This window comes from Larimichthys crocea, chromosome XXIV (genome assembly GCF_000972845.2).
Source record: "Larimichthys crocea isolate SSNF chromosome XXIV, L_crocea_2.0, whole genome shotgun sequence".
In the NCBI taxonomy this organism is placed as follows: Eukaryota; Metazoa; Chordata; class Actinopteri; family Sciaenidae; genus Larimichthys; species Larimichthys crocea.
The window spans coordinates 8,054,040-8,081,144 of NC_040034.1; the positions used below are offsets into that span (position 1 = coordinate 8,054,040).

The following is a 27,105-nucleotide window of genomic DNA, read 5'->3' on the forward strand; positions in this document are numbered from 1 at the left end:
ATCATTATTTTCTCTCTTGACAGTCAAGTATCTGCACGGACCTCTAATTCGGACACACAAAGGCTTGATCTCGCTTTCCATCATTGTTCTCTGCATGTTGGAAAATCTGATCTGTCTTCTACACGGCAGCATGAGGACATTAATGAGAAGCGTAGTATTGATTTTCTATGAAAACACTGCACTGCTTTGTTGCATTTCCTTAACCTTGGCTTCCCTGAACATGAGGGTGCCCAATTCAATTTTTCTTCGTTGAATTTTTTTTATCTCTCTCTCTCTCTCAAGGGGAAATTTCATTAACTCTTTACTCCAGTGTTTGGCATCTGTTGTCCCACCCATATTTTTTTAAAAGAGCAAAAAAAAAAAAGAAAACATACGTAAAGTCAGACTATTTTTTTTTAAACCGAAGTGCACTGTGTTCAGTCTGTGCTTGGAGGAAAAAGTACATTTAAAATTCCAAAAACGTTGTGTTCCTAAACATGATTTTGTGTGACAGATTTGCACTGTCACCTCTCAACAACGTGAATCCAGGAGTTTGCGGTAAGTAGACTCCCCCTCACAGATGAGTGTTGACAGTCTGAGTTTCATGCTGTGTTTTAAGCTCATTTGGGCTCAACAGTCTTGGCAGGTCAAAGGAGAGCTCTGAGCACCATCAGGCTTGTCGCTGAGCTGAGCTTTCGGATGTTGGTGGTCTGTTTAACAGGCGTAACATTCCTCCTTGTCAGCCTGGCAGGTGGTTGAACTAACACTGCGCCTCTGGATGGAGCCCAAAGTTAAGTCCTGCAGTCCTGAAGTTTGACTTCCTGACTGGAGTCGTCTTGAGATAAACTCTGATAGAAGAGGAAATACAAAAAAAAAATGTTCATTTAGGGAGCGACAATGTCACAGACGGGACACATTCAGTTCAATCTAATAATACATTCTAACTTTAATCTCCAAGGCTGCCAAAGGCTGATCTTGTATACAGAGGAGTTTTTTTTTTCTTGGCCAGGGTTGATAGTCAAGGCTACAGGGCTGTGAGTCTCCAGCCCCCTGCCAAACCTGTAAACTTCTGATGTAAACTAGGTCGGTGCAAAGAGAGAGGTGCTGCTGGGAGCATTGAATTATTCAGCCCAGTCCGCTGAGCTCTGATAACACAAGCAGAACAACAGTAGCGTAGAGGCTCTGTGCAAGACAGCCAGAGAGCCAAATCAGTTCATATGGGCAAGACCTCGCACCCTGTTTGAAGTGAGTTGGCTTCACTCTCTTTTTTTTTTAAATCTGAAAAATATGAAAAGAAGGAATGTCATGAATGGCTGAGCGTTTTTATAGGTTACACGAGCTCAAGGAGGACTCCTGTGCTTTAGAAATGGAGCATTTTTGTGGTGCAGTTTCTTCGTAAATCCTCCAGATATCTTTTACGTGCTACACATATCATATTTCACAACAAATATAACTTTAATTGGGGTGACATTTCAGGATTTTCTCCTCATTTCCAGATAAGAAAACGTCATAAAGTGAAGAACTGCTGAAATCTCAATCTCCTCCTGCTTGCCCCTCATGTAAACCCCATTGTATGGCTTTGATCAGCATAACCTGCCATATGTCAGAGTATGTTTACTGCTTCCCTATTATATGCAGAGGTTATTAAGTTTTACAACCTCTTTTGAATGACAGGGGAAGGTGCATACGTCTTCACAAAAAAACTGTTGAGGAAATCTCCTTTTTTTCCATCACGGACTTTCTGCCGTGTCTGCCATATCCGAGTGAATTAGATGCGGATGCAGACGCTCATTCCATGCTCATAAATCTTACAAACACTGAGGTAACGTGTTTCAGACTTGCTTACCAGGTGTAATTTGTCAAGAATGGGTAACTCTGTTCCACACAAAGCACAGCCTTCTGCTTCAGTAGTTCAATACAGCCGCTAGGGTTTGGTGTTCAGTGTGGCATCACTACATCAGACCATGGCAGAGCTGTTATAAAGACAAGACAATGCAATGTGTCTTACTCAGAGTCAATATCACACAATAGCACAGCAGTAGAGTTACGATAGTGAGTGAGTGAGTTAAAATAATGTCATGCTTGAGATATTCCCAGTTTTAAACACCTCATCTTCAACTGTAAATTCCAAGATGGATATAGAATCGATACAGTGATATCTTAAACTACAAAAGTACAACACAGTAATACTTCACACAATTTACAATTCACCTTGACTAGCTGCAACATTAAATACAAGCAAACATGAAAACTTTTTTTTTCTTTTATCAAGCAGCATCCTCTGTGGCTCTGAGTGAAACCAATGCAGAAGTGCCAAAATTGCAGTTCCTCAAGACCAAGATGTTTTGGATTCAAAATAAATCAAGATCCAATCAAAGGTGAGTCTAAAGACTCATTATCTCAAACAACACTGTCATTTTGTAGCTTTTACACAAATCTAGTGACCAACTAGATATCTGTATAAAATGTGTCTATTTTGAGGCTATGTGTGAATGCCAGCTTGTCAAATATGTTGGGAATGTGAGGGAAAATCATCAGGTCTTATGGATGGTGCAAAGAGGTCTTCCTGTCGTCTTTAACTGCATGTTAATTAGAGGAAACATTTAGCCAATAATGCTGCTCTAATCACACTTGAGTAGATTCCCTCCCCGGTGTCTGATCTGTAAGCGTGAGACGCTGCAGAGGGAACGGTGGATAACATCACTCTAAACAAGGAATTACCTCAATGCATCCACACGCTGCTACCTGATAGTAAAGGTTTATGTGTGATGTTAACAATGTCACAAAACAGTGTTGAGATTACTTTTTCTTTTATTGTTTCAGAGAAGTGATCAAGAGGCACAATGGTGTTCCTTCGCTGTGGTTCGTGGATCAACAAGGAAATAGGAAAGCTCAAATGTTGATGATTGTTTTGATAGCATTGAATATTTAGGACTAAATAATCAATAATCAAGGTTTAAAAATTTGAAATTTAAACATTTTACATAATGAGTCATATGAAACAATTCTCTCAAAAATAAGCTTTTATTTCCAGCTAACAGCCATCAATTTTGGGACTTGAAATGAAATGTCTATGGCATGACAGATATTGCTAATTAATGCTAACTCAGAGGTGGTTAAAAACTCCAACTCCAAAAAACCTATTGGTTTCATTTTAAATGAGATCTCTCAAAATAAATATTAAATATGTGTGTGATGGCTACATACATGATATATAACGCAAGTGAAGTTATATGTCCAGGTCCAAAAGCTAAGGATTAAGCTAATGTAGAATGCCGATGAGGTCTCTCCGTGGACTTTAACTGCATGTTAATTAGAGGACACGTTTAGCCAATAATGCTGCTCTGATCACACTTGAGTAGATTCCCTCCCCGGAGTCTGATCTGTAAGCATGAGACGCTGCAGGGGAAACAGAGGATAACATCAATCTAAACAAGGAATTACATCAGTGCATCCACATGCTGCTGCCCGATAGTAAAGGTTTAAGTGCGATGTTAACAATGTCACAAAACAGTGTTCAGATTACTTTTACTATTTTTGTTCAGGAGAAGTGATCTTTATGACTAAATAAGCAACATTCAAAGTTGAAATTTTGAAAGATAAAAAATAATGAAAAACCCTCACAAAAACAGGCTTCTTGTTTCTTATATCAGTCGTGTCGCCTGAAATTAAATGTCCCTGGTAGATTATATCAGTTGTAGCCAGGTGAACATACTGAGCCAATTTTCTTTTCCTTGGGTGGTGATAAAATTACCCGCCCTACCTCTGATTGGTTAGTATTTAAGGCCTTCGTCGGTTGGTTAAGTTAGACATGAGGAAGATTGGTTAAAATTTCGTTAAGATTATAAGGCAACAGAGGTAGAGTAGATTGGACCATGCCATTACCATTATGGAAAAACTATATAAGAAATATAAGAAATATTGTATCCCCTAAATGATGCTTTTCCTAATATAACCTTAAATCCTACAAAATAATGGAGTTAACAATTTCCAGTTTAGCTTAATATAAACATACCCAATGTTTAGTCATACTTTACACTTTTGCGCTTGTGTTTTTGCTTTTGGAAAGGCTAAAAACGGCCACAGTATGTAATATGATTTGACAATCATTGAAGCCAAAATATGAACTGAACTGGATGCTGATTTATCATTTTCCTCCGACTGATATTCAGGACTCCTCCTTTAATTTGTTAAACTTTACTTACAAGTTGAAATTTAATTTAAATTCACTTTCACCTCAGAGTGCTGTTATGGTTTGCAATATACTTCATTGGGATAATACCTTTAAGGGTTGGAAAATTAAACTGGCTGTTTATTTGTTTTTGTTCTTTTGGCCCTTGCATGGATATTTAAAATGTGCATGATAATGGAGCCGTGGTACCTCCACCTCCTCCACACCTCTCTCCATCTCTTTTTCAACCCCCCCCCCCCAAAACACACACAGACACACACACACACACACACACACACACACACACACACACACACACACTCGTCTCCCTCCCGCTCTCTTTTTACTCTGGATCCTCGCCCGCCCTCTCTGTCACATTGGCTCTGGACTGTCATAGAAACAGCTTGTGATCCAAACCCCTCTCCGGTTCTCTTCAGTTATATAAATGCCACATACTGTTGGAGTCCTGAACCATATTTTTAGACTGGCATAGACAGGGCCGATAATGATGCCAGCCATCAACAGTCCCATTATATAACATGGACAGGGGGGTGTGCACATACATGGCACTTTTTTAACAGCACACTATACTTTTTCCCATATCTGGCAGGCTTGCTTGAGGCCAGATACAAGCATTCACATACACAGTAAACACTGCGTTATGTTTCTGTATGTCATGCAGAGCTTCCATACTTGTTTTTGTAGGGAACAATACACAGTGAATAGTGATTTTTCTGCATCCCACCACATGATCTGTCTGGCAACTCTGCAGCAAAAGCAAACATGGATGTTGTTTTATTGTTCAGCCACCTGTGAAGGTTTTATTACTACGGATTAGTTAAAAAAAAAAGGATTTTTTTGCACAGCAACCACTGCAAAGCTGCAGGAGGACGTTTCCGTATTTGTTGATTATATAATGTTATTGTAATTTACATTAACTTTAAAAGGAATTGGGGGTTTTAGCAGGTCTGCAGGCTTTTCCTTAGGTGCAAAATCCCATACCATTACCTGTTAACCCCCATTACATTATCATTTAATTAGCAGTTTTTAGTGTAGTTGTCCATTCAGTGCCATCTGTGGACTGTCAGCACCATGGACAGCATCAAACCGGTGTTGCTTCCTCTTCTGTACTTCCTCTACCTTCAAAATGTTTTTGGAACAGAATTGCCTTGGGAAGGAATCAGATCAAATTTCATATTTTTTCTGTTGTTCTGACAGAAAGTAAAAGAGAAAGGACAGGAAATCACTGACAAAAACAGTTTGAGGTGCTGTTCAGCAGCTGCTTTTGTCATGCTGAAAACAGCATCCATGCAGTTGAGCTTTGTGGAATTGTTTGCTGTGTGTTTACAGTCTATATGATCAGGATTGTTGATTTGCAGTTATTAAAAGCCAAAAGCTTTTGATTGCAATTTACCACGCTACCCTTTGGGGAAAATCTACTGTAGTCATTAAGGATAAAACAAAACAGATGTGATTAAGAAGTTGTGTTATTCCAACTCTAATATTCTCAGTACTGCTGTGAGAGTTTACTTAAAGCTCAATTGCTTTGAGCACCAGCAGATGCAATCAATCTCCAATCAAAATTAAAAGACTAAGAGTCTGCCATGCTAGGGGGCTCTGTGATGTCTAAGCTAAAATACTAACAGCTAAATCTTAATTTAAGGTAAGCATGCTAACAACACACAGGTACAACTGAGGCCGATGGAAATGTCGTTAGTTGTGGAGCTGTTTCACTCAGAACCACAAATGCCAATCAAGTGGTGGATCGAGAAAAAATTTCACCAAAATAAGTAAGATTCACTTTCTGGGGACTATCAATCCATCCAATACATGCAGGTATTTCAGTCTCAACCAATGAAGTGGATCAACAGACGTACATAAGCAGCCACACTGGCATGGCTAAAAACTTGCAAAAAAATTGTAAATGTATACATTACACCTCTAAACTTTTCACCTCATGAACTTTTTAAGACTTGATTTCCCAAACTGTTTCCAACACACCATTATAAATGCACAAAAATAGCTTTACCTATCCTTTACCAGGATAGCTTTACCTTGATGTATTCTTTCAACATCAGCGTTGGAGACAGGACTTGACTGAGCCAATGCTTCACGGAAACTTGCTCTAATCGACATGACACAGTGTCTGCCAGAGGAAGTATCTCAAAAAGCTAGGAAAAAAAAAAAAAAAAAACAGCACGAAAGGAAGGAGCACAATTTAAAACGGTGATGTTGTTAAGGCAGAACCAAGTTAGCACTAGCCTGGAAGCAAATGGGTGAAATGAGCCTGAGGAGCTCATAAGGTAGAGGCAACCAAGATATACTTTCAGGTCACAAGTTTACAGTGGATTAAATTAGAGGAAACAGTAACAATAAAATAAAGAATATATATATATATAAATAAAGGCATATAGGTGAAGAAGAAGTTAATCAAATAGAATTGAACTGAACAGAGCTGACACTTTCAATCTGACACATTAGGATGCTGACAAACAAGCCAAGTATAATGCAAGGATTGATTGCTGTGAGTTCCTCTCCAAATGAAGCTTCTTACCTAGTAGGTAATTAGGAAGTGAGCAGATGCTGGTATTGAGTGCTTTGAGTGCCTGAGAGAGGCAGTAATTGTTTTCTGTTGATTACATGGCCTTTTGACAGAAAAATGGGTCACTGCAGTAGTGACCACAGACAGGGCTGGGAAGACTTCCCAGCACAAAGTGTTACAACAAACAACAAACACAGAAACAGGAAGGTGAGTGGAAATCCAACCAAAGCTGAGCCATCTTAAAATGTTTCCCCTTTTCATCTTAAAGCAGCTATAATGGATATTTTTCATTAGAATTGATCAAATGGCAATGTAAAAGCAGCTCCTATTGATACTATGGAGCTTTGTAGTGAATTTCAGCTCATTGTTCAGCTGTCCAGACCATCACTTATACCTGCGCTCAGTGCTGCCATACAGCTGTTTTCAACCCAGCAGGCAGCAGTTTCCAGTGAAAAGGCTCCATAAACCTGCTGTAAACTGCCCGCCCAGCACCAAACAGCACACAGACACAGTTAGCAATTAGCCGGTGAACATAGTGGAATGAGGTCCCACGTCCTATTGTCCTGTCGAAGGACCCTCCGATGCTTTTACTGGCAGGAATCAATAGGGTAGTTGGAGTATGATTTGCTTTTCTTGCATGCTGGCTCCATCTGCTGGTTATATTCTTTACACTCATTTCACCGTGTGCTGCTATGGCAACATGAACCAAATCATGAGATCAGTACAAAGGTTGATGCCTCGTCTCTTACTGCAAATTGTCAATGAGAAATATAACTAACCATGTCATAATGGATGTGTTTACTGGGAGTAAAGGTCTGCAGGAAGCACTGCAGTTTCCCACACACCTCTTCCAGAGGTCATAAGTTCATCTCTGACGTACTTTCAACGTCAACACGGCAGCTAAAGCCTTAATTTACATTTAGTAATCGAGCAGATTAAGAGGAATAGCCCAAAGATAAACAGGGCTGCCCCCTGGTTCTTTTACTACAGTTGAACCCCTCTTGGCTGCATTGACTGTTGCCCCGACAACCTTATGTCACTATGTCAGAGTTACAATATCCCTCTGTCTCAGCTTTGCTCATCTGTTCAGTTGATTACGTCTGTGCAGTGTCTTGATGGATCTTGTGTCTGACAAAGAGAAGAAGCCTGGGTGTCCTTCTTTGTAGAAAATCTCACGTCTCTTGTACAGCATATTATGTAAATTCAGAATAGTTTCTGTAGCTGGCAGAAATTCTGTAAAGAGAGAGAAAGAAATATTGGCTGAAATTATATCCTGTCCATACACGTTCCAAAAATTCTGAGTGCTCCAACAAGCTCAAAGTGGCAACTTTTTTTTTTATTGTGCATAACTTTGCGCCAAGATTCATCTTGTAGCCTGCCTCAGGTGGCAGTTCAAGGAGCTGAAGTTTTTCTGTTGGCTTCATTTTACTGCATGCACTATGACTGCAAATGTGCTACCTCCTTTCTACAGTAGCCCAGAACAGACAAATTAAACACTGGTCTTTCATAGTCTTTCATATTTTCTTTTCCTTATTTCATGCACACAAAAGTTTCTCCTTTCACGCCAAGAGGGAGAGGGTGAGGTTACAGGGTTGCAAACAGCAACTACACCACGACCTACCACTAAATCCTACACACTGGTCCTTGTAAGTCTAAAACCTTAAAAATGTCAGTAATATGAGACATCTCCTCCATGTCACACTCCCAACACACACACACACAACCCTAAAATACATCTATAACCATATTATGGTATTATATAAAATAGAATAAACGTATGTATGTATGTATGTATGTATGTATGTGTGTGTGTGTGTGTGTGTGTGTGTGTGTGTGTGTGTGTATGCATGCATGCGTGTATGTATGTATGTATGTATGTATGTATGTATGTATGCATGCATGCATGCGACTAAAACTGAGACTTTAAAGGATATTTCACTCTACAAATACAGATCCCTACTAAAACAGGGAGTACACAGATCCTTAGTTTAGGGTTTGGGTCTGAGTGGAGCCTAATGGGCTACTATTAAATGTTAATAGATAATTAAAGTCAAACGGGAGACCCTCAGAAAAATAGTACTACAAGATGCAGTCTGTGTTTATATTGCTGTGTAGTTCCTCTTGACCCTATCAAATTGATGTTTGTGTACCTGGCGAGGGAAGAGGCCCGGACAGTTTTACTGGAATACCTATCAGCGGGCAGCTGGCTAGTTAAATACTCTCTAGAGATTTGGTTTCACAAGACATATGGCAGAAATGTTTCTTTGACTCAAACATGACAAACAACAGTTTTATTTGTTGCCCTTCAAATGGAGCAGTTGAGTCATAATAATTTAAATTTCACACACATGCTTTCCTGCGTGAGAACAAAGGGTATTAGTGTCCATTACAGTGGAAAAGCAGCTCACAAATAGTCTAATCACAATCCCCAAATCACTCTTAGTCAGTTGAAGTAGTTTTGAAGGATTTGTTACACACAGCCATGAAGAACAAGAGTTTTACCAAGCCTGAACTTCTCCCAAACTTTCAAGTTTTCATACAAGGGAGGAGGAATATAACTTGAATCTGGAAGAAGTCAGAAAAACCACAGTTATGTAGCGAGTTGGGCTGTGGCCTCTGTCTTGCGGCTAATCCTCCCCCTCGTCTGGAAGCTGTTGAGTTTTTCTCCAGATGTGGCCGCTTGATCTTTTTAATGATACACTGGTGGAGGCAGAGAATAACAGAAATGAGGGTCAGGAAAACAAGACAAACACGCCTCTAGAGAAGCAGCTTGTTTGTATACGTTCACCTTTGGGTGGACTCTAAAATTAGGACTTCTGCTTTCACTTAAGTATACCTGAATGATTTGGATACTGGACTTTATAACTATAGTATACAATTTCACATTTACTTCACCATTAAGTTGTTGCAGTTCTGTTCTGAAGTTTGGGCAGCATCACTGAAGTGGAAAGAAGATCAGGATGCACGAGTATCTTATTTCAGTAACATTTAAGTGAAGGAACAATAGTGTTGATCTTTCTCCAATATCTAACGTGTTGTCTAAAAAAAAATCAAAATGTAAAGCAGGAATTTCCTCGATGAGACGTCTGGGACTTCCCCCCCTCTCACATTCACAGCCAGGAAAATGGCAGTCGCTTAAACAGCAGGTGTCTTTGACTTGGTCATCCTCCAGAGAGAACAGGTTGCACAGCTGTTTGGCACACACATACACGTATGTGCATACACAAGCAAGGAAAAGAGAGAGAGGGAGAGAGAGAGAGAGAAAGAGGCACTTAATGAAAGATAGCAAACAACTTCTTCACTCTGGTGAACTCTGGGTTCTTGTCAGACAGCTCTGGCAGGGAGATGCTCCCGCTGTGTCTTTTGTATGTGCAAGTGGACCAAACAAAAGCTTAGTGAGGAATCTCCGGGAAGCCCAGGCTGTTGGAAAGGAATGCCCCCTCTCTTGTGGATCAGTGCTTGAGTCTTAATCAGTCACCGGAGGGGCACTGGTTGTGATGGGGGCCTCTTGGACCAGGCGGGCGGACAGGAACTCACTCACTCCTGACCTCACTTGCCTCAATAAAATCTATTAGCTGAACACAGATGGATAAAAGGCTGGTCATTGTTGCTGATGTGATACACATAAATCTAACTAATAGGCCTCTGTGAGCCTTTTCATCGTCATAAGTCCTTATGTAATCTCTTTCTCAATCCAGTTAATGGCAGAATATTTAAACTGTTTTTCTGCTTTTTATCAGAAATTGTTTAAATTGTGTGACAAACAAGAGAACACAGATAGAAGCGGAGGTTCTAAAGTAAAAGTGGAAGTTATTTTTGTCCAGTAGAAATATTGGAAACGTTAAGGGTGAGTGTTTCCCTCTATGAGAAGGCGGAGTTTTCTCCCCGGGGTCCTGAGCCAAACTGGTGTTATGTAACGGATACACTTCTCATCCTGATGTGGAGTTAGCAGAAAGTTTACAGGCAGCGATTCAAGCCCGGTGTGTGAACATGGAACATGAGATCATCTCAGCGGCGCGTCTGCAGATCAGTGCTAGAACATTTTTTAAGAAAAATTGGCCTTCAGAGTTGATTTTGTAGCCAAAGACCTGCCTCACAGCCGTAAACTTAATTAAAAACTTACTTTAAAAGCTGCCAAGGATCAAGTCTTTGTTGGTTAATGTTCAACTACTTGAAGCTCTCCGTGTTCTTGAAGAGGAATCTGGATATGGGACTTTGGATTTAGAATTTCAAAGCAGCCAGACATGGGCAGCGGGACGAGCCGAGGGAAGAAAGTTGCACCTGCGTGTGTCAGCGAAGTAAACGTGACTAAAACAACCGTCAGCACTTCACCCAAACAGGACAGCCGTCCGTTCAAGCCGCTTAAAATCCATACAATTTTGCGCAACGCGCGTAACCGTGCGCAACCGGACTGCCACAGCGAGGGGCACGACTCTGACTTCTCCAGAGAGGACGATGACATTGATGGAGAGCTGGACACGGTTCTTGCAGATTACGAAGATCGAGGGAGAGCTTCAGTTAAGAAAAATCCTCCCAAGAAGACTGTCATCAGATCCAAAACATACGGACTGTGTCATTTCAGTCGGGAGGACGAGGAGGACTTCAGCTCAGAGGAGCCACGTGGCTCAAACGGTGGAGCAAGAGTTGTAAACAATGATGCTTTTACACACTTAAAAAAACACACACCTGTGTGCCCCAGTCAGCACAGTGTAAGAACTTTTATTTTTCTACTATTGTATGACTCTTATTATGTATGCATTATTTATAAGTAATAAGTAAGATGGAAACGCATGATAGATTCCTTCTTTCCTCTCTGGTTTCTGTCAGGCCTCCTCCTCTCAGGGCTTTTTGACAAGAGGGGCTTTGTTGGATGCTGTTCCCACATCAGAAAAACAATCGTAAGTAGACAGCTCTGATAAATAATGTATTTCTGAGACAGTGAAGTAGTAAAAAAGATGAGGAGGGTCAGATCAAATTCACTTTCAACAGATCGAAATACCAACCCATTATTCTCAGGGCAGATCAGATTAGTCAGACGTCTGCAAGCAGGACAGAAACAAACAAGTGTCTGTTGTTGGGGCTTTGTTGGAGGTCAGTGTGAAAACCGGAAACAACCAAGAAAATCATATTTTAACTGCCATAAGCACAACTAATGTACAACTTTGTCATGAGGGCCCCATTGTGCATCAAGTTCATTGGAAATTAATCAAATAATGAAATGGGAAAATGATGGTTTGGATATATAAAATATGGAGTATAATTTATATTTCCATTTTCATGTTGTTGACATGTTTCTCCTCTCTCTTCAGGACTTGTGGCAGTTGCCATAGCTCCCCTCTCACCATGCCAGTCATCCTGTACGATGGATCAGAAGAGGAGCTGATGGACACTATTGAGAGAGACTTTAGTTGACCCCCAGCTGAGAGAGCTGCTGTCCTTTCAGCTGTCTTCATGTGATCCAGCAGTTGGCAGAGGAAATTTTGAAACTTTAAAAAGGGAACCAGGGTTGTTGTTTTTTTTTTGACAATTTCCTGCTTCTAAGGAAGGCTACACTCACTGTATTTAATCAGGTTTATGTGTGTTGAACTGAAACTCCTGCACTCCTCCAGGCCTTTTGCATTTACCCAAGTCTTACTTAACAACATGCAGCAGTGTAATTGCAGAGTTATAACACCAACTTGAACAGGTGCCAGGAGGTGCTACTCACAGACCAGATCTGTGCACTGACACAAGCCTCCTTACTTATCTGCAGTGGTAAGGTGTCACTGTCACCCCCTCAGTGCTGCCAGTCTCCCACTGAGCACACACCTACTTGTTACTTACTTTACTTTTACTTGTCTGTTAATGGGTAAAGGAGATAACTCAGATATTTCTCTGGTTGCTGAAACTCATCAGTTCTGCTAAAATCTAGCACTATATGCACGTTCTTGAGGCCCTGTGACCGTGCTCCATGCAAACATTTTCCACCAGAAGTTTTGTGCGTGCAGCGCAGTTTATTGGGTGAAGTTTTTCCATGAGTGGCAACTCAGCAAAGGTATGTTTATTTAAGGTTTCCTTCCTGACCACAGTTCCTGCACTTCTGCACCCTTATGAAAGAAGGAATGTGTGGCAACAGAGACCTTCAGTCAGGCTCAATTTGACTGAACATTCAGCAACATTCAAACATGAAGACCTGCTGCCACTTAGTGGTGGAACACAGTAGTTGTGTGCATGAACACTAATTTGAACATTTATGTGTGACAAAGGGTGAATTTCAACCAGAAATGTAGAGGTGGGGTTTTGTAATTTTGTTTTATATCGCAAATAAAAATCGCTGATATTCTGATCATGTGTAAAGTTTCTGGGAGAAAATCTGTGTGTATGTGTGTGTGTGTGTGTGTGTGTGTTAACTTTGCCTTTACAGCATAGCTCAGTTGACCCATACTTGTGTAGTATAACAGCCCACATTGTGCAAAAACTGTTGGATTTGTCATTTAATCATCAAATTCATAACAGGAACAGGTTTGTAAGTATTTCAGCAGGCAGACTGTACAAAATAAAAAACATAACAAGAAAAACACACATTAAATTATGCACAATATATTTAAAAAATAAAAACGCTACCCCACAGTGTGACTGAGATGTTCACATTGAAGGGAGTACAGTACTTTTTGTATGATATTGCATTGATTTAGGCAATTATGACATTCTTTCAATGAACTATTTTTGCTTCTTTGAAGGCCTGTAGAAGGACATCCTCCTCTGTACTGCTGTCAGTAGTTTGGGAGGTAAGAGTTGAAGCTGATTTCTAAGCACTTCATGGCTCCTCACATTTTTTGCAATGTAATCCTCACACATCCTGTTGGAAGAAAAGGTCATTTTTCATTTCTATTTTGGGAAAGTGATTACATAATAAAAGTAAATATAACACGACTTAAAAAGATATTTTACAGGTAAAACTAAAATGGTTTATGATGGCTCTTATCTCACATTACCAGGGCTCACCTACATATAATGCATCCATCATAAATTAAAGTTATTCATTTTAACTGACATTGACAAGTCTGTTGTGTAAAGGTCTCTTTGTATGATAAACGACAGTTCTGTGGTTCTTTTTTTATAAAACAATCTCTTGGAGATTTTTTTTTTACCTGAAAAGAGGATATGGCTGCATCTGGAAAACAAGTGCATCATTGCAGTGACCCTGAAAAGAAATATAATAAGGTTTGTAAAGGCTCAACGTTTCACAACACTGCTGCACAAAGTACTTTCTGTTAGAGATGTGCATCCTGTGTTCCTTTTTGGTCAATCGATTGTGGAACACATGAACATACTGCAGGGTTCGTTGTACCACCACCAAGTTATTTTTGGAGAAAATAAAACTCTGCTCAATACCACGCAGGTTTACTCTGATGTGTTATTCAGTGCTCTCATGTAAGCACAGGGACACTAAACAAAGTACATCCATAAATAGCTTTAAAAGTTTATCCTTCATCATCCTCCCATCAGTTTTGCAGCTCTTTTTGCTGATCTTCCCAACATTGAGTCTCCCCCGTGTTTATGTAAATTTAAGAGGCTTTAAGGTTTTTTATGGGGTTTGGTTCATGTCAGGTCTGTAAAATTAGCTTCAGCTACTAATGCGTCTCTGTGATACTTACAGTGTCGACAAGGAGGATGTAGTCACAACTCCCACCAAACACAATCACATCAGAGTCTTTGCCTGGGCATGCTGTGTGCCACAACCTTGGACAGGAGAAAACATGCCATTTTAAATCTGCTCACAATGTACGGGAACTATTGTACAGAGTAATAAATGTAAACAAGTTGGTACCTTGGTTTATTCTTAAACGGATGCTTAATTTCTCTCCATTTTTTTGTGTCAACATCAAGCAACCATCCATCACCTGATAGACAAAATTGAAAATAAATCAATTAAAGAACATAACCAAAGCAACAAGAAAATAAAGTGAAGGAGTGGGTAGATTTTCTCACTCATTGGTTTGCAGTCCACAGTGAGACCTCCAAACAGGAACAAGGAGTTATCCGATACTGGTGTGAGTGTATGCCACGATCTGCCCGCTGGAGTGGGCGACAATGGGATTCTGGAAAACATATTTTGAACAACACAGTCAAATACAAACCTGGTAAAAGATGGTGCCATTTAAAAGTAATTTTTACACATTTTAACATTGTCATTGCCCACAATTACATGCGTACATTTCTGACCACATCCATGTTTCAAGGTCCAGGCAGTGAATGTCACTTGTCCTGGTTTCCTGCAAGAGGAGCACAACTTACAACTGGCAGATTACTCTATGCGTCTCTGCTTTTATGTTCTTGTTGTTATTCTATTATAGCATATAGAGCTCTCACCATAACTCTACCTCCACAAATGTATCCTTTACATCCAATTGTGGCGCTGGCGTGGGCGGCCCTGGGGGCAGGAGCACGGCCCTGCACATAAAAACAGTCACTAAAATCAAATTTGCTGCTGAACTTTCCTTGTCTCTAAAATCATTAATAAGAATGTATGCATTTAATTCTGTGTATGAATCAAACTGTAATTCACTCACATGTGTCTGTGGTTCACTCCAAGTGGCGTGCATGGGGTCAAATATATGAACCTCGTTGTTCCATCCCCATAAGACATGCTCCACCTGAAAACAACAAAATAGCTTTTGCCTCTTGAACCAAATCTGTGTCACCAAGGTCTAAGCTGCACTGTTGGAATAGCACACCTGTGACAGATTTATAATCAATAAAGAACATTACCCATGATGGTTCATCTACAATGAAGCTTCTGTTCCTGTCATCAATATCAGCCATTAGTTTGTGACCATATCCTCCAAAGTAGATGAGCCTGCAGAATATCAAACAAAGTTTATCACAGTTTCAATCATCCAAGCGTTGATTATGGATTTAGTTTTGACATGATCAAAATCTTAAACAATTAGCACATTCCATTTCCATTTCACCATATAATTAGACATACAACAGAGAAAACCTAATGGTTGATGGAACTAAAAAAGAAGAAAGTGATGGCAGAAAGAATATGAGAAACTAAAGATTATGGCTTTTGAGGAAAGAATGAATGTAGCATATATTATAGCAAAATAAACCCAAAAAACAGTGTGCACATCTAGTCCCAGTTGGGTCACAGTTGCATGACAAAAAACAGCCAAGGGGGTTTATCAAAATAAACCCAAAACAAATAGATTGTTGGCAATGGAGGTTACATGACCGCTGGACTGGAGAAGCAAAACAAACACAGGTGTGTTAATTAAGCAGCTGACACAGGTTTACTAAGTGTCCTGACGGCGTGCAATCAACGTTTGCAGTTTGCTATTTGTTTCCGAGCTAGTAGTTTGTTCCGTTTTGTTTGTTGTTTTGATCGCTTTGTGAATATGATGAGCAGTTGGCACCTTGCATGGCAGCCAGTGCCATCAGTGTATGAACAGGTGAATGTGATGTGTAGTGTAAAAGCGCCTTGAGTGACAGTACAGTCCGCTTACCATTGATATTTTCCAAGTCATATTCACTTTATTGTTATAAGTTATCCCTAATTTTTGTTTTTCATCTCTTTTAGTTGACTTCACGATCTGCTCAAGTAGGGGTGTACTGATCAGAGCTGTTCATTGATTTATCTATTCAAGATAATTCTAAGGCATTTAAATAAAACCACTCGTCTGCACCTCAATCTGACTAAAAGAAAGACAACAAATGTTTTTAAATGGACCCTGCTGATTGCACTCCCTTCTATGTTCATATTAATTGAGTCAAGCCCATGGATTTCTGTAAAACACAGGGATTTAACACAAACGATATGGAAACCGGACTGATGGCATGGAATTTAAGCAGTCACTTAAACACATTTCATATTCACATTTCACAGTGCTTACCTTCCTTTATGAACCCAGCAGGACAGTTTGTCCCGAGGTGAAGGAGCAGAGCCGTTCTCGTGTACGATCTTCCTCCATGTGTATTTGCCGTCTGTCAGGTTGACACAATAGATCTGTTTGAAGTCAAACACTGATCACTTCTTCAGGTCAACTTTACGCAGCCTAGCCTATGACCACACTGGTCCATTGTGTCCATTCAGAGATATTAACAATGAGGAATGTCATTTTTTACATGGCTGCAGTTGGTATTTTTTGTTGCTATCCATGCTACTACATAATCAATATATTGTGAAATATAAAGATAATATAACATTTTTTGATGATAAAACCATTTTTTACCACACAAAAATACCATGTAGTTTCTATGAAGTAAACCACAATTAAAGCGTCATTAACCGTGTGGAGCGTCAGCTATCATCCTCACCTGATTGGTCTGTCCATTGTCATCACAACCTCCAAATATGTACATGTGTCCGTTCAGTGAGCAGCCACAGGTCCCAGACATGGGCGGAGGGATTTCACCCGTCATGTGGAACACTTGCCTTCAAAAAAAGGTTTAAAAAAATGTGGTTAAACTACTCATTCATTCATACATGTTCAATTAGATGACTGCAGAAAGCTCCAGGCAAGTGCATAGATAAATGACACACAAAAAAGTGTGAAAGTCACCAGCAAGAAGGAGATAAATTAAGAAAGAATGTCTTCAAATTTATGGGAAACATGCATTACTATTCTTTGTTTTGACCCCAAACAAAGACAATATATTCTTACCATACACCTCGTTCTAAGTCATATACCCAGATTTCATCACTGGGGAGGAAAACTTCTTCTTCAGCAATTGACTGTAGAGAACACAACATGTCTATTACTATAAAATAAATGTGTGTAGTAGCATTACGCCTTGAGTCTGTCAATACTATGGAAATGTCATTAATAGAAGAAAAAACAACGTCAAAGGTAAAAGCATGAAAATGTTTGCTTAAGTGCACAAATCTGTTACGTATATGTATTTTATAGAGTGTGTATGCAGGGATAAAGTAACAAAATAAACAAACATATTGTATAGTTACTCAGTGATAAGCAAACCCACACTTAAAATCTGATTTATCATGAGCAAAAGAAGAATTAAATGTACTACTACTATTAAATATACTTAAAGACCCAGTGTGTGAGATTAAGGAGTATTTCTTTGCAGGAATGGAATACAATATTCGCTAGTATGTTTTCATTGGTGTATAATAATCTGTGTAAAAGAACTGTTATGTTTTTGTTGTATTAAAATGAATGCTTTATATCTACAGTGAGAGCGGGTCCTCTTCCACGGAGTCCGCCATGTTAAAACTGCCGTTTTTCTACAGTAGCCCAGAACAGACAAACTCCGTTCAGACAAACATGATGACCTAGGACCTATAGGACCTTTATTTTTATTTTTTGCAGCCAGACTTTTTCCCACATGCTTGGAAGACGTAGGGAGAATATTCATTTGGCTGCGACTTCACTGCTAGTTAGTTATTATCATACAAACACTGTTGCCCATAAATTTGGAAATAAATATTTTTACCTCTTTTCGTTAAATTTTGTGACAATGTGATTTATTCTTGATAGATAACGCATGTCACAGTAAAAATTTAAACCACAATTAACCTGATGTGTATAAATAGGAATAAAAAGAGGAAAACTAAATTATTCCAACTTTATGGCCAACAGTGTATTTATATTTTATTACTGGATTATTACTAATGTATTATTACACTTACATACTTGTCAGTGCTTTTAGTAGGATGTGAATGATCTGAATAATCTCTCCACCACTGTTGTTTTTAGACACGTCTGTTTGGAAACGTTTAGGTGTGTTTGTTTTTCTCACCAGGTAACCCCCCCACACATACAGCAGGTTGTCCTCCACCACAGCCGTGTGTCCGCTCCTCTCCCGGGCCACCACCTCCGAGAAGTGCCTCTCCAAAGCTGAATCCATGACTGGCTGCTATTAATAGAAAAACAAAGACCTTTGACTTTGAGCCTAAAATTATCAAATCTGTCTAAAAATAAAAATGTCACTTTTATTGTTAAAGAAGTAACACATGCATTCATGCAGACACTAAACAGGCTGTCTATTCTTTCATGCTGTCATCGGTTTAAAATAAAAATATATAGTTCATAAAATGGTATTTGTACAAAACTGTAAGGCTACGTGTATCCAGAGAGCTAACGTTACACACAGGCAGGCAAAACAAACAAACGGTGTCCACAATACGGAAATACTCACAACAGCTGTTTCAATGAAAACACGTGCAAACATACTCACAGGTACACTGTTAGATGTCGTATGATTTTTTTCTCATGTTGTAAACACAAACACAGCAGACTTAAAGCTGTAAGCAGATCTCCACCACCCCCACCCTCCCTGTTCTCCTCCACCTACTGCCCCGTCAGGAAAAATACAAAATAAAATACAACTTCCGGTCCATTTTCTCTTGTCAAAATAAAAGCCCCGCTGACAACTATATGTTGTTGTTGTTATAATTGTTTAAATAAATCAAATAACCCATTAAGAAACAAATAAAGACAAACAAATATATGTATATATAGTCACGGCAGTAGATTCAGTAGATATGTAATAGATATGTAATATGTAATAGATTACATAGTGTAATAGAGTAGATAGATCATTAGAGTAGATATGTAATAGAACCCAGTTTACGACTCCAGCAAGTACTCCAGGTCTTAGTACATAGTACATAGCAACAGAGAGTTTCCCAAACTGAATAAATAAATGTCTAGTTGACCAATCAGATTGCTTGGTCTGAACTACTTGTTGTATAACTATTATTATGTAATGATTAGGGTTGCAAAATTCCAGGCATTTTCAAAGTTGGAAACTTTCCATGGGAATTAACAGGGATTTATGGGAATAAATGGTGAATTTAATAAATTGAAGAAGAAGAGGCCCCTAACAGTACACCTGAATATTTGCTGTTCCTCAATCACATGCACATAGCACACTGCTTACTGCAGGGTTATTGAGGCCCCCTACACGCACACTGCATTCCTCCATCACATGCACAGATGATTACTAAAACCCTGGATCACACTTTAGAGCCCAGAGCACAAGCCACACATTTGAGCTTGTGGACTAAATAATATTCTTTAATAAAATAATTAAAACTTAAAAAAACTTCTACTTACAAATAAATCTGTTGAAATGTCATGTTTTTTCAACTGTATTATTTTGCATGGATCTCTGCTTATGACAAAACCAGACAGTTTGTTTAAATTACCCCCAATTTCCAGGTAATTCCCATAAATTTCCACAATTCCCATGGAGTTTTCGATTTAGAAAATTTCCAAAATTTCCCAGCTTAACATCCCATGAAAAGTTTCTGGAAATCTACAGGAAACTTTCCGCCCCTTTGCAATCCTAGTAATGATACAGTGATATTCATTCTGATGTTGAGTTACATTAAGGTTTAGTCACAGCCAGGGTGTGCTTTTTATTATGTACTTTTGTGTTACATTGTGGTTATTTTTATGTTTCTGTATTACTGTACACACAAGTCCATCTTAAAATGACAAATCTCCAATCTAAATGGCCAGGTTACATTTACTGTATTTATTTAAGATTTCCAACAAATTTGAACAAATCAGCAGAACCCCTGACTATTACATTTAAACAATTCTTATTGAGCTGTTGAAAACAACATAATTACAGAGTTACGACACCAACTCTTGGGTGGAGGGGGAGCCTCTGCCATTTAGTAGTATTGTCTACTATACTTAAGGTGTAACTGATGCAGGGCTCCCACAGGGCATGCACCAACTTGTTTAAACTTAAACTTTATTTACATTGCACCTTTTGAGTGAGAATTTGTGTAAGACTCTTTATTTAAACACACTTAATTCTACAAAGCCTATCAGGTGTATTGTTAAATAAACTATGCCTGTAATACTTTTTTCACCTGCTGTTTACTGATTAAGGCTATAGTTTTTAATGTGTATATAAAAATGTATAAAATATATGTATTGTTAATCCCTGTCACTGGGTCAGATTTGATCAGATTTCTCTTAATATGAATGAAACAAGGCAGCGGTAATACAACCACGATTGTCCACAGAGATCAGAATGAACACAAAATAAAGGTCTCTTATAGTTTCTTTAACTAGTGCTGTTGCTTCGTTGAAGGCTTGAAGGCTGAAGACATCCTCCTCTGTGCTTCTGTCAGGAGTCTGGGAGGCAGGAGAGGAAGCTGATTCTTGAGCACTTTGCAGTTCGTCACATTCTTTGCAATGTAATCCTTACATATCCTAACAGAGGGGAAAAATGATTTATGTTTTGGGTAAAGATATTGATGACATATGAAAAATGTTTTACCTGTATAGAGGATATGGCTGCATTTGGAAAATGAGTGTATCATTGCAGTGACTCTGAAGGCAAAAAAGAAAGAAAAGTTGTTTGTATTTTCCAAAAAATATTCATGGTCTTTTTGCTTCATACTGTTTTAAAATACTTCAGTCAGGGACCCTGTACAGTGCCAAAATATTTTCCAAGAGTGTTTTTATTGAATTTGTTTAGCTCTGAAAGGTTAATCTTAAACTATTATTTATTACTCCCTATAGTACAAGTTTCTATAGTGTGTCTTTGTGATACCTACTTTAGTACATAAAGTGTAGTCACAAGTCCCACCAAACACAACCACATCAGAGTCTTGACCCTGACATGCTGTGTGCCACAACCTTGAATGGGAAAAAAGAAGCAGGACGGCATTGTCATTATAAAAAATGTACAACCAGCTACATTTGTTCAGTTCACAAATATTCATTCTTTACTACCTTGGCTGAGTCTTAAACGGATGCTCAACTTTTCTCCATTTCTTTGTTTCAACATCAAACAACCATCCATCACCTGATGGAAGAAAATATGTTTTATTCAGAAGAAACATCTCAAGGGAACGTATAAATATATCAGTGGGTACATTTTCTCACTCATTGATTTGCAGTCCACACTGAGACCTCCAAACAGGAACAAGGTATTGTCTGATACTGCTGTGAGTGTGTGCCACGATCTGCCCCCTGGAGTGGCGGACACTGGCATTCTGGAAAATATATTTTGAATAATAAGATCAAAGCTTAGACCACTTGAAATATTAAATGTAATGTTGTTGTGGCATATTTGTAGCTCATATAGGTCCACAAGTACTATCTGAATATAATATATAGTATAATAGTATATTCTATGCTGGATCGATCCTATCACTGTGCTGTCTTTGCATGTTTTTTGTCTCTTCAACATGATTTAAGTCTGTCATTGGTCACAATCACATACATACATTTTTGACCACGTCCATGACTCAAATTCCAGACAGTGGATGTCATTCATCCTGGTTTCCTGATTTTGAAAGAAGAGGTAGAGGAAGCTAAAAATGGCAGACACTGATTTGTGTTTCTGTGCTTTTAACTCCAGTGTGTTTACTAATGACTGTATGCAGATATGAAATAAAAACTGAAAAGCACGCTGAGCTCTCACCATGACACTGCCTCCATAAATGTATCCTCTACAACCAAGTGAGGCACTAGCGTGGGCTTCTCGGGCAGTTGGAGCCCATCCCTGAACACGGAAACCAAAATCTTGAGAGATTTATCAATAAGGGATGTCACATTCGTCTTTAAAAGTTGTCCAAAACGTGTCTAATAAACACCACTGAATCTATGCAAGTTACTGTATTCAGTGTTTAAGTCACTCACATGGGTTTGGGGTTCACTCCAACTGGTGGACATGGGGTCAAATATATGAACCTCATTGTTCCATCCCCAGATGACATCCTCTAACTAAAAAAACAAGGTGTATTAATTCAGAATTCAAAATGACAAAATGCAATGATTAAAAGACAAAAAAGAGAAGTACACTAAATACCCCACACACCATAAAAACAAACCAATTTTTGCTGATGTATGCATGTATTTAAAGACAACATCTTTAACATGGTGTAGACCTGAGACAGATTAGTAGTCTGTAATACTGCAATTATTACCCATGATACTTCGTCTACTGTAAAGGCTTTGTTGTTGCCATCAAAATCATCCAGTGATTTTTCACCGAATCCTCCAAAGTAGATGATCCTGGAGAAGAGTAAAGAAAGGTTATTTTCCACCATGCAAGTGTAATTTATGGGTTTAGCTCATAATGCAGTGATTAAATCAATATTTTTAGTTTTTCGCCTTTATTTGATAGGTGACAGTCGAGACAGACAGGGGGTTGGTGTGGTGGCGTTTAGTCCATGCAACTTGAAATGATAATACAACGCAGAAAGGAAAATGCAAACAGGAATAAATTTACCAACATGCATGACCAGATTAACCTCTTTAGGTGCTACTGAGTGAAATGCTGCTGTTGGGGTCCCTATTGACACGTGACCCTTCAAGTACTCGCTCCCTTTGTATTGTGCATATATCATATTGCTGCCAAGTTCCCATTTAGTATAGCGCAAACAGTAGACTATACCACCATTATACAAAGAGATCAACTAGTACTCACCAAAGTTAAATAAAATTATTTTAGACCTTGATATAGGACAGAAACATTAGTTAATAATGCAGGACTCCTTTTAGATGATACTATGCTTCAGTGGTGCAAATTGCTCTAACAATTGTGCAGTTAATTAAGTTAAAAAATCAATAAATTACTGAGTTAAGATAGGGTCTTGAATCACTTCAGCATCTGGGGCTCCGAACTTTAGAAAACTGGTGTATAATTAAGAAATTGATACTGCGTATATGATAGCAGAAACAATGATCAGTTTAAATATACAAACATCCTCAAGACATAACTTTACCTTCCTTTATGAACCCAGCAGGATAGTTTTTCTCGAGGTGAGGGAGCAGAACCGATCTCATGTGTGATCTTTCTCCATCTGTATTTACCATCTGTCAGGTTGACGCAGTAGATCTGTTTGAAGTAAAATATCAGTCACTTCTTCCTATCCACTTTGCTCAGTCTATGGCATAGGTCTTTGTTGTGATACATTGTGTCAATATGTCCTTGTTTGTTTGGTATTTTTTAATGTTTGTTCACGCACAAGGCTGATAACTCATCCATTTCTGACACCATTTTGAAGGGCGTAAAAGTTCAGAAGGGGTTAATATTACTCTCTTTAGAAACTCTGCATTACATCTGTCATACATACCAAAGCCATGTAGTGAACTGTATAGAACATCAGTTTCATCATAGTTGCACCAGATACAAGCCTAACCTGATTTGTCTGTTCAATGCGGTTAAAACCTCCAAATATGTACATATGGCTATTCAGTGAGCATCCACAGGTCCCAGACATGGATGGAGGAACTTCACCTGTCATGTGAAACACCTTCCTTCAAAAGGAAAAAAAAATGTAGTTAAACTGCTCAAGCCCACTCATGACATAACCTGTTGCAAAACAAGACAGACGGCAGCAAGTGCTTATTATTCCAAAGCAGAGAAAGAGAAGAAAAATGCCAAAACAGAAAAGGAGAGAGAAAGAGGGGAGAAAAATAAATAGAGATATAAACTTTGAGTTGACTTATATTCTTACCATGAAATTCCCTCTAAGTTACACACCCAGATTTCATCACCGGGTAGATAGAGGTCTTTGCAAGCAACCGACTGTAGAGAATACAACATATTTATTACTATGACAAGAATGTGTGCAGCTGTTTTATGTCTTGAGTCTGCCATAGATTTCTCTTTTACTAACCATGATGCAAAAAAAAACAATATTTCACATATACAATTAATGATAAAACTAATACGTGTGTTGATTTGTTTTGCTTTCTAAAATTTAGTCCAACAAGGGAAGGCTAAAAAAATAAAACAGCTGCTTGTACTACACAATAAAATTCAACAGGATGACAAACTGTAAAACATCCATCCATTATCTGTAACTGCTGTGTGTAATAAAGTAGCAAATGAAAGTACACTGAAAATCTGCATATGCATTAGTTGCATACTCAACAGAACTGATTACAATACTACAACACAAGATGGAAGTTAACTGATTAAGATAAAGAATAATGTGACTATGTAATAGGCCCATGAATGAAAATGACCATGCACCCAAGTAAAATTATGAAAATGCCTTTATTCATTTATTTCTTTTAAAAAATGTATTTATTTGCAATTTATTTTAATGCATGCTCACAATTCCTTCTTTAACTCCTAAAGTCCTAGATAGATAGATAGATAGATAGATAGATAGATAGATAGATAGATAGATAGATAGATAGATAGATAGATAGATCAACATAATGAAAATAAAAAATTTGACTAAAAACTAAAAACATGTCAAACATTTCTTCTTGTTTTTACCGTACAGCCTCCCCACACATGCAGCAGATTTCCCTCCACCACAGCCGTGTGTCCGCTCCTCTCATGGGGTAGCGTCTCCGAGCTGTGCCTCTTAAATACATGGCTGTGTTTTTTCATTCTAGATACAACAAAACACCTAATTATGAATCCTCAATGACAAAAACAAAAATGTAAAAAAAAAAATTCTACACAAAAACTGTGAAAATGACAATTTAATAATCCTGTACACGTGATATAAAGACAGATACACTTACTCTCACATCCCTAGTACGATCCTTGTTTTGACAAAGGTAGGACCTTACCTGTATGCAAACAACTACAAATTATACTTCAACTTCCGGGGGGTTTTCTCACCAAAATAAAATTCCTTTACATGACTGCTGTTTTTATACAATGTGTAAGTAAATACGTACATTAGGTAAAAAATAATGCAGTAATGGTGTAAATGTAAAATAACATCGTTCTTAAAAAAAAAAAAAAAACTTTGTTGAAAGCAGCCATAAATTAAAAAAACATTATTATAAGAATTAGCGAAAATATAGAGCTTACAATAAAACTAAATTAAATTAAAGGAATTTTTTAAAAATATATATTAGATAATTGATAGATTTTTTTTACCCCTTTCGCGCGTGATTCATCAGCGGAAGTGACGCAAGACACGCGGAAGCTCAGATGACATTTAGCGCCAAGTCTTGATTTGGACAACAACAGTCATGGACGTGTCTCGCAAAATAAAGACAAAAGTGTCCGCTTGTTTCAAGATGCGGGGACTTATACCACGACCGTACGTAATTTAACAACATTTATCATTTGTTTTTGTTTTTTGCTCATGTTGATGTGACGTTGTTGTCTCTCGTGCAGCGAGGCAGCTAAACAACACACATGAGAAGCTGGACGAGGTCGATACTTTCTGCTTCATTTTATAACATATGTAAAGAATTTTATTGGCAGCAGGAAATAATGAGCTGTGTTTAGAATCAAACTTATAGTTTTGCTGTAATTTAACTTATAATATGTACATGTAAGCTATTTTCATCACAGATCACAACTCAACTCCTTTCAGTCAGAATCAGAAATACTTTATTAATCCCCGCAGGGAAATAGTTTTTTGTTACAGCACCTCCCAAACGGTAAGTTAGATAGTAAGAAAACAAAAGTTTAACAATATACACCTGTACGATATCCTATTTTAACACTATATACACATGTATAAATAACAGTTAAATAAAAACCAAGTAACAGTAAATTATGCAATATGTAAATCTAAAACCTTATAAAGAATTTAGTCTTTGAGAGACTGTACAGAGAATACACTGATTTTTAAACTGCAGTATGCATGCATGAGAAAATTGCACAAGCCAGTTTGATAGCTAAAAAACTTGACTTGGAGTGTCTGATGTTTTGAGGGAGGAGTTGTAGAGACTGATGCTCACAGGTAGGAAAGACTTCTTGTGTCTCTCTGTGGAGCATCTTGGTGCCAGCAGTCTCTGGCTGAAGGTGCTCTTAAATCTGTCCAGCACCTCATGGAGTGGGTGGGAGTCATAGTCCAAGATAGCCCGCACCTTAGACAGCATCACTGGCCTTACAAACAAGTAATGTCCTGTCACATAAAGCTAGAGCAGACTCTTTTTTTATGTTTCCTGTAAATTTTATCAGTTGAAAAAAGCTCACATGTATTTTTTTCCATGTATTTTATCTTATCAGTAGTCATGTGTGTGTTTTCTTGTTGTTTTGTGCTTCAGGGAAGCCAGCAAATACCTTGTGGAAGTGCTGGAGTCTGTCAATTCCTCCGAGTTGGATGATGTTATTGAACGGGTCCTGGACGCGGTGGAAAAGCAGCCATGTACGTACAGCGGTACACACTAGCTGTTTTAACTATTTAAGTGTGGATCATTTATTAATTAATGTTATACTCACCTGCATAAGAGACAGGACTGCAAAAACAAACAAGTTCTCATGTGATTTTCTACATCTGAAGTAGAATAATCCATTATAATCGTGAACCTCGAGTTTTCTCGTAACATAAAAATCAGTAAGCTGTGTACAGCACTTCATTCGTTTTATCTGTTTTCCTTATAGTGTGTTTGTGACCACGGTTTGTGTTTTCCAACAGTGTCCTCCAGTATGATAGAGCTGTCCGTGGTGGAAAGCGCCGTGCAGGATTGCACTCAGTCTTGTGATGAAACCATGTAAGTGTTTT

General features: G+C 38.5%; 4 protein-coding genes across 7 annotated transcripts in view; 2 read left to right on the plus strand and 2 right to left on the minus strand.

Moving 5' to 3' along the window:
- The first annotated feature begins 10,637 nt into the window (after nt 1–10,637).
- LOC104932868 (hypothetical protein) lies at nt 10,638–13,146 on the plus strand. The gene is made up of 3 exons (XM_010748193.3): nt 10,638–11,401; nt 11,520–11,590; nt 12,002–13,146. The coding sequence occupies exons 1-3, from the start codon at nt 10,937–10,939 to the stop codon at nt 12,102–12,104; spliced, it is 639 nt and encodes a 212-aa protein (XP_010746495.1). The 5' UTR covers nt 10,638–10,936; the 3' UTR covers nt 12,105–13,146.
- Nucleotides 13,147–13,255: 109 nt separating this feature from the next.
- Nucleotides 13,256–18,985, minus strand: LOC104932864 (kelch domain-containing protein 1). Of its 2 annotated transcripts, none has more exons than XM_019257291.2 (14): nt 18,876–18,985; nt 18,438–18,551; nt 17,342–17,412; nt 16,995–17,112; nt 16,571–16,683; nt 15,444–15,531; nt 15,245–15,328; nt 15,045–15,125; nt 14,889–14,947; nt 14,664–14,773; nt 14,503–14,575; nt 14,330–14,414; nt 13,823–13,875; nt 13,256–13,530 (listed from the first exon to the last, which is right to left on the minus strand). In XM_019257291.2, the coding sequence occupies exons 2-14, from the start codon at nt 18,543–18,545 to the stop codon at nt 13,392–13,394; spliced, it is 1,182 nt and encodes a 393-aa protein (XP_019112836.1). In that variant the 5' UTR covers nt 18,546–18,551; nt 18,876–18,985; the 3' UTR covers nt 13,256–13,391. The 2 variants fall into 2 exon arrangements, with proteins under 2 accessions (XP_019112836.1, XP_010746491.2); XM_010748189.3 differs by having other exon boundaries at nt 18,438–18,554.
- Nucleotides 18,986–20,656: 1,671 nt separating this feature from the next.
- LOC109138084 (kelch domain-containing protein 1-like) lies at nt 20,657–25,231 on the minus strand. 3 transcript variants are annotated; one of them, XM_027275211.1, is made up of 14 exons: nt 25,208–25,231; nt 24,906–25,023; nt 24,133–24,203; nt 23,815–23,932; nt 23,398–23,510; nt 22,597–22,684; nt 22,310–22,393; nt 22,092–22,172; nt 21,895–21,953; nt 21,551–21,660; nt 21,398–21,470; nt 21,220–21,301; nt 20,940–20,992; nt 20,657–20,872 (listed from the first exon to the last, which is right to left on the minus strand). In XM_027275211.1, the coding sequence occupies exons 2-14, from the start codon at nt 25,020–25,022 to the stop codon at nt 20,728–20,730; spliced, it is 1,194 nt and encodes a 397-aa protein (XP_027131012.1). In that variant the 5' UTR covers nt 25,023; nt 25,208–25,231; the 3' UTR covers nt 20,657–20,727. The 3 variants fall into 3 exon arrangements, with proteins under 3 accessions (XP_027131012.1, XP_027131011.1, XP_027131013.1); XM_027275210.1 differs by having other exon boundaries at nt 25,160–25,213; XM_027275212.1 differs by lacking the exon at nt 25,208–25,231 and having other exon boundaries at nt 24,906–25,035.
- A 319-nt stretch (nt 25,232–25,550) lies between these two features.
- Nucleotides 25,551–27,105, plus strand: part of pole2 (polymerase (DNA directed), epsilon 2) — a 6,837-nt gene continuing 5,282 nt past the window's right edge. Inside the window, exons 1-3 of the mRNA XM_027274898.1 lie at nt 25,551–25,689; nt 26,648–26,748; nt 27,019–27,094. Of these exons, the coding sequence (XP_027130699.1) occupies nt 25,619–25,689; nt 26,648–26,748; nt 27,019–27,094 (248 nt within the window). The 5' untranslated portion in view covers nt 25,551–25,618. The remainder of the gene's footprint in view (nt 25,690–26,647; nt 26,749–27,018; nt 27,095–27,105) is intronic.

Bases quoted from the DNA above. Each gene is read 5' to 3' on its own strand.
- LOC104932868 (XM_010748193.3), top strand. From the start codon at position 10,937: ATGGGCAGCGGGACGAGCCGAGGGAAGAAAGTTGCACCTGCGTGTGTC. The intron at 11,402-11,519 runs GTAAGAACTTTT...GGTTTCTGTCAG, and splicing joins TGTGCCCCAGTCAGCACAGT to GCCTCCTCCTCTCAGGGCTT. The intron at 11,591-12,001 runs GTAAGTAGACAG...CTCTCTCTTCAG, and splicing joins CCCACATCAGAAAAACAATC to GACTTGTGGCAGTTGCCATA.
- LOC109138084 (XM_027275211.1), bottom strand. From the start codon at position 25,022: ATGAAAAAACACAGCCATGTATTTAAGAGGCACAGCTCGGAGACGCTA. The intron at 22,394-22,596 runs GTAATAATTGCA...TTGTTTTTTTAG, and splicing joins CAGTAGACGAAGTATCATGG to TTAGAGGATGTCATCTGGGG. The intron at 20,993-21,219 runs GTAGGTATCACA...TTTTGCCTTCAG, and splicing joins ACTACACTTTATGTACTAAA to AGTCACTGCAATGATACACT.
- LOC104932864 (XM_019257291.2), bottom strand. From the start codon at position 18,545: ATGGATTCAGCTTTGGAGAGGCACTTCTCGGAGGTGGTGGCCCGGGAG. The intron at 15,126-15,244 runs GTGAGTGAATTA...TTTTATGTGCAG, and splicing joins GGAGTGAACCACAGACACAT to GGCCGTGCTCCTGCCCCCAG. The intron at 14,774-14,888 runs GTACGCATGTAA...TATGTTTTCCAG, and splicing joins ACATGGATGTGGTCAGAAAT to AATCCCATTGTCGCCCACTC.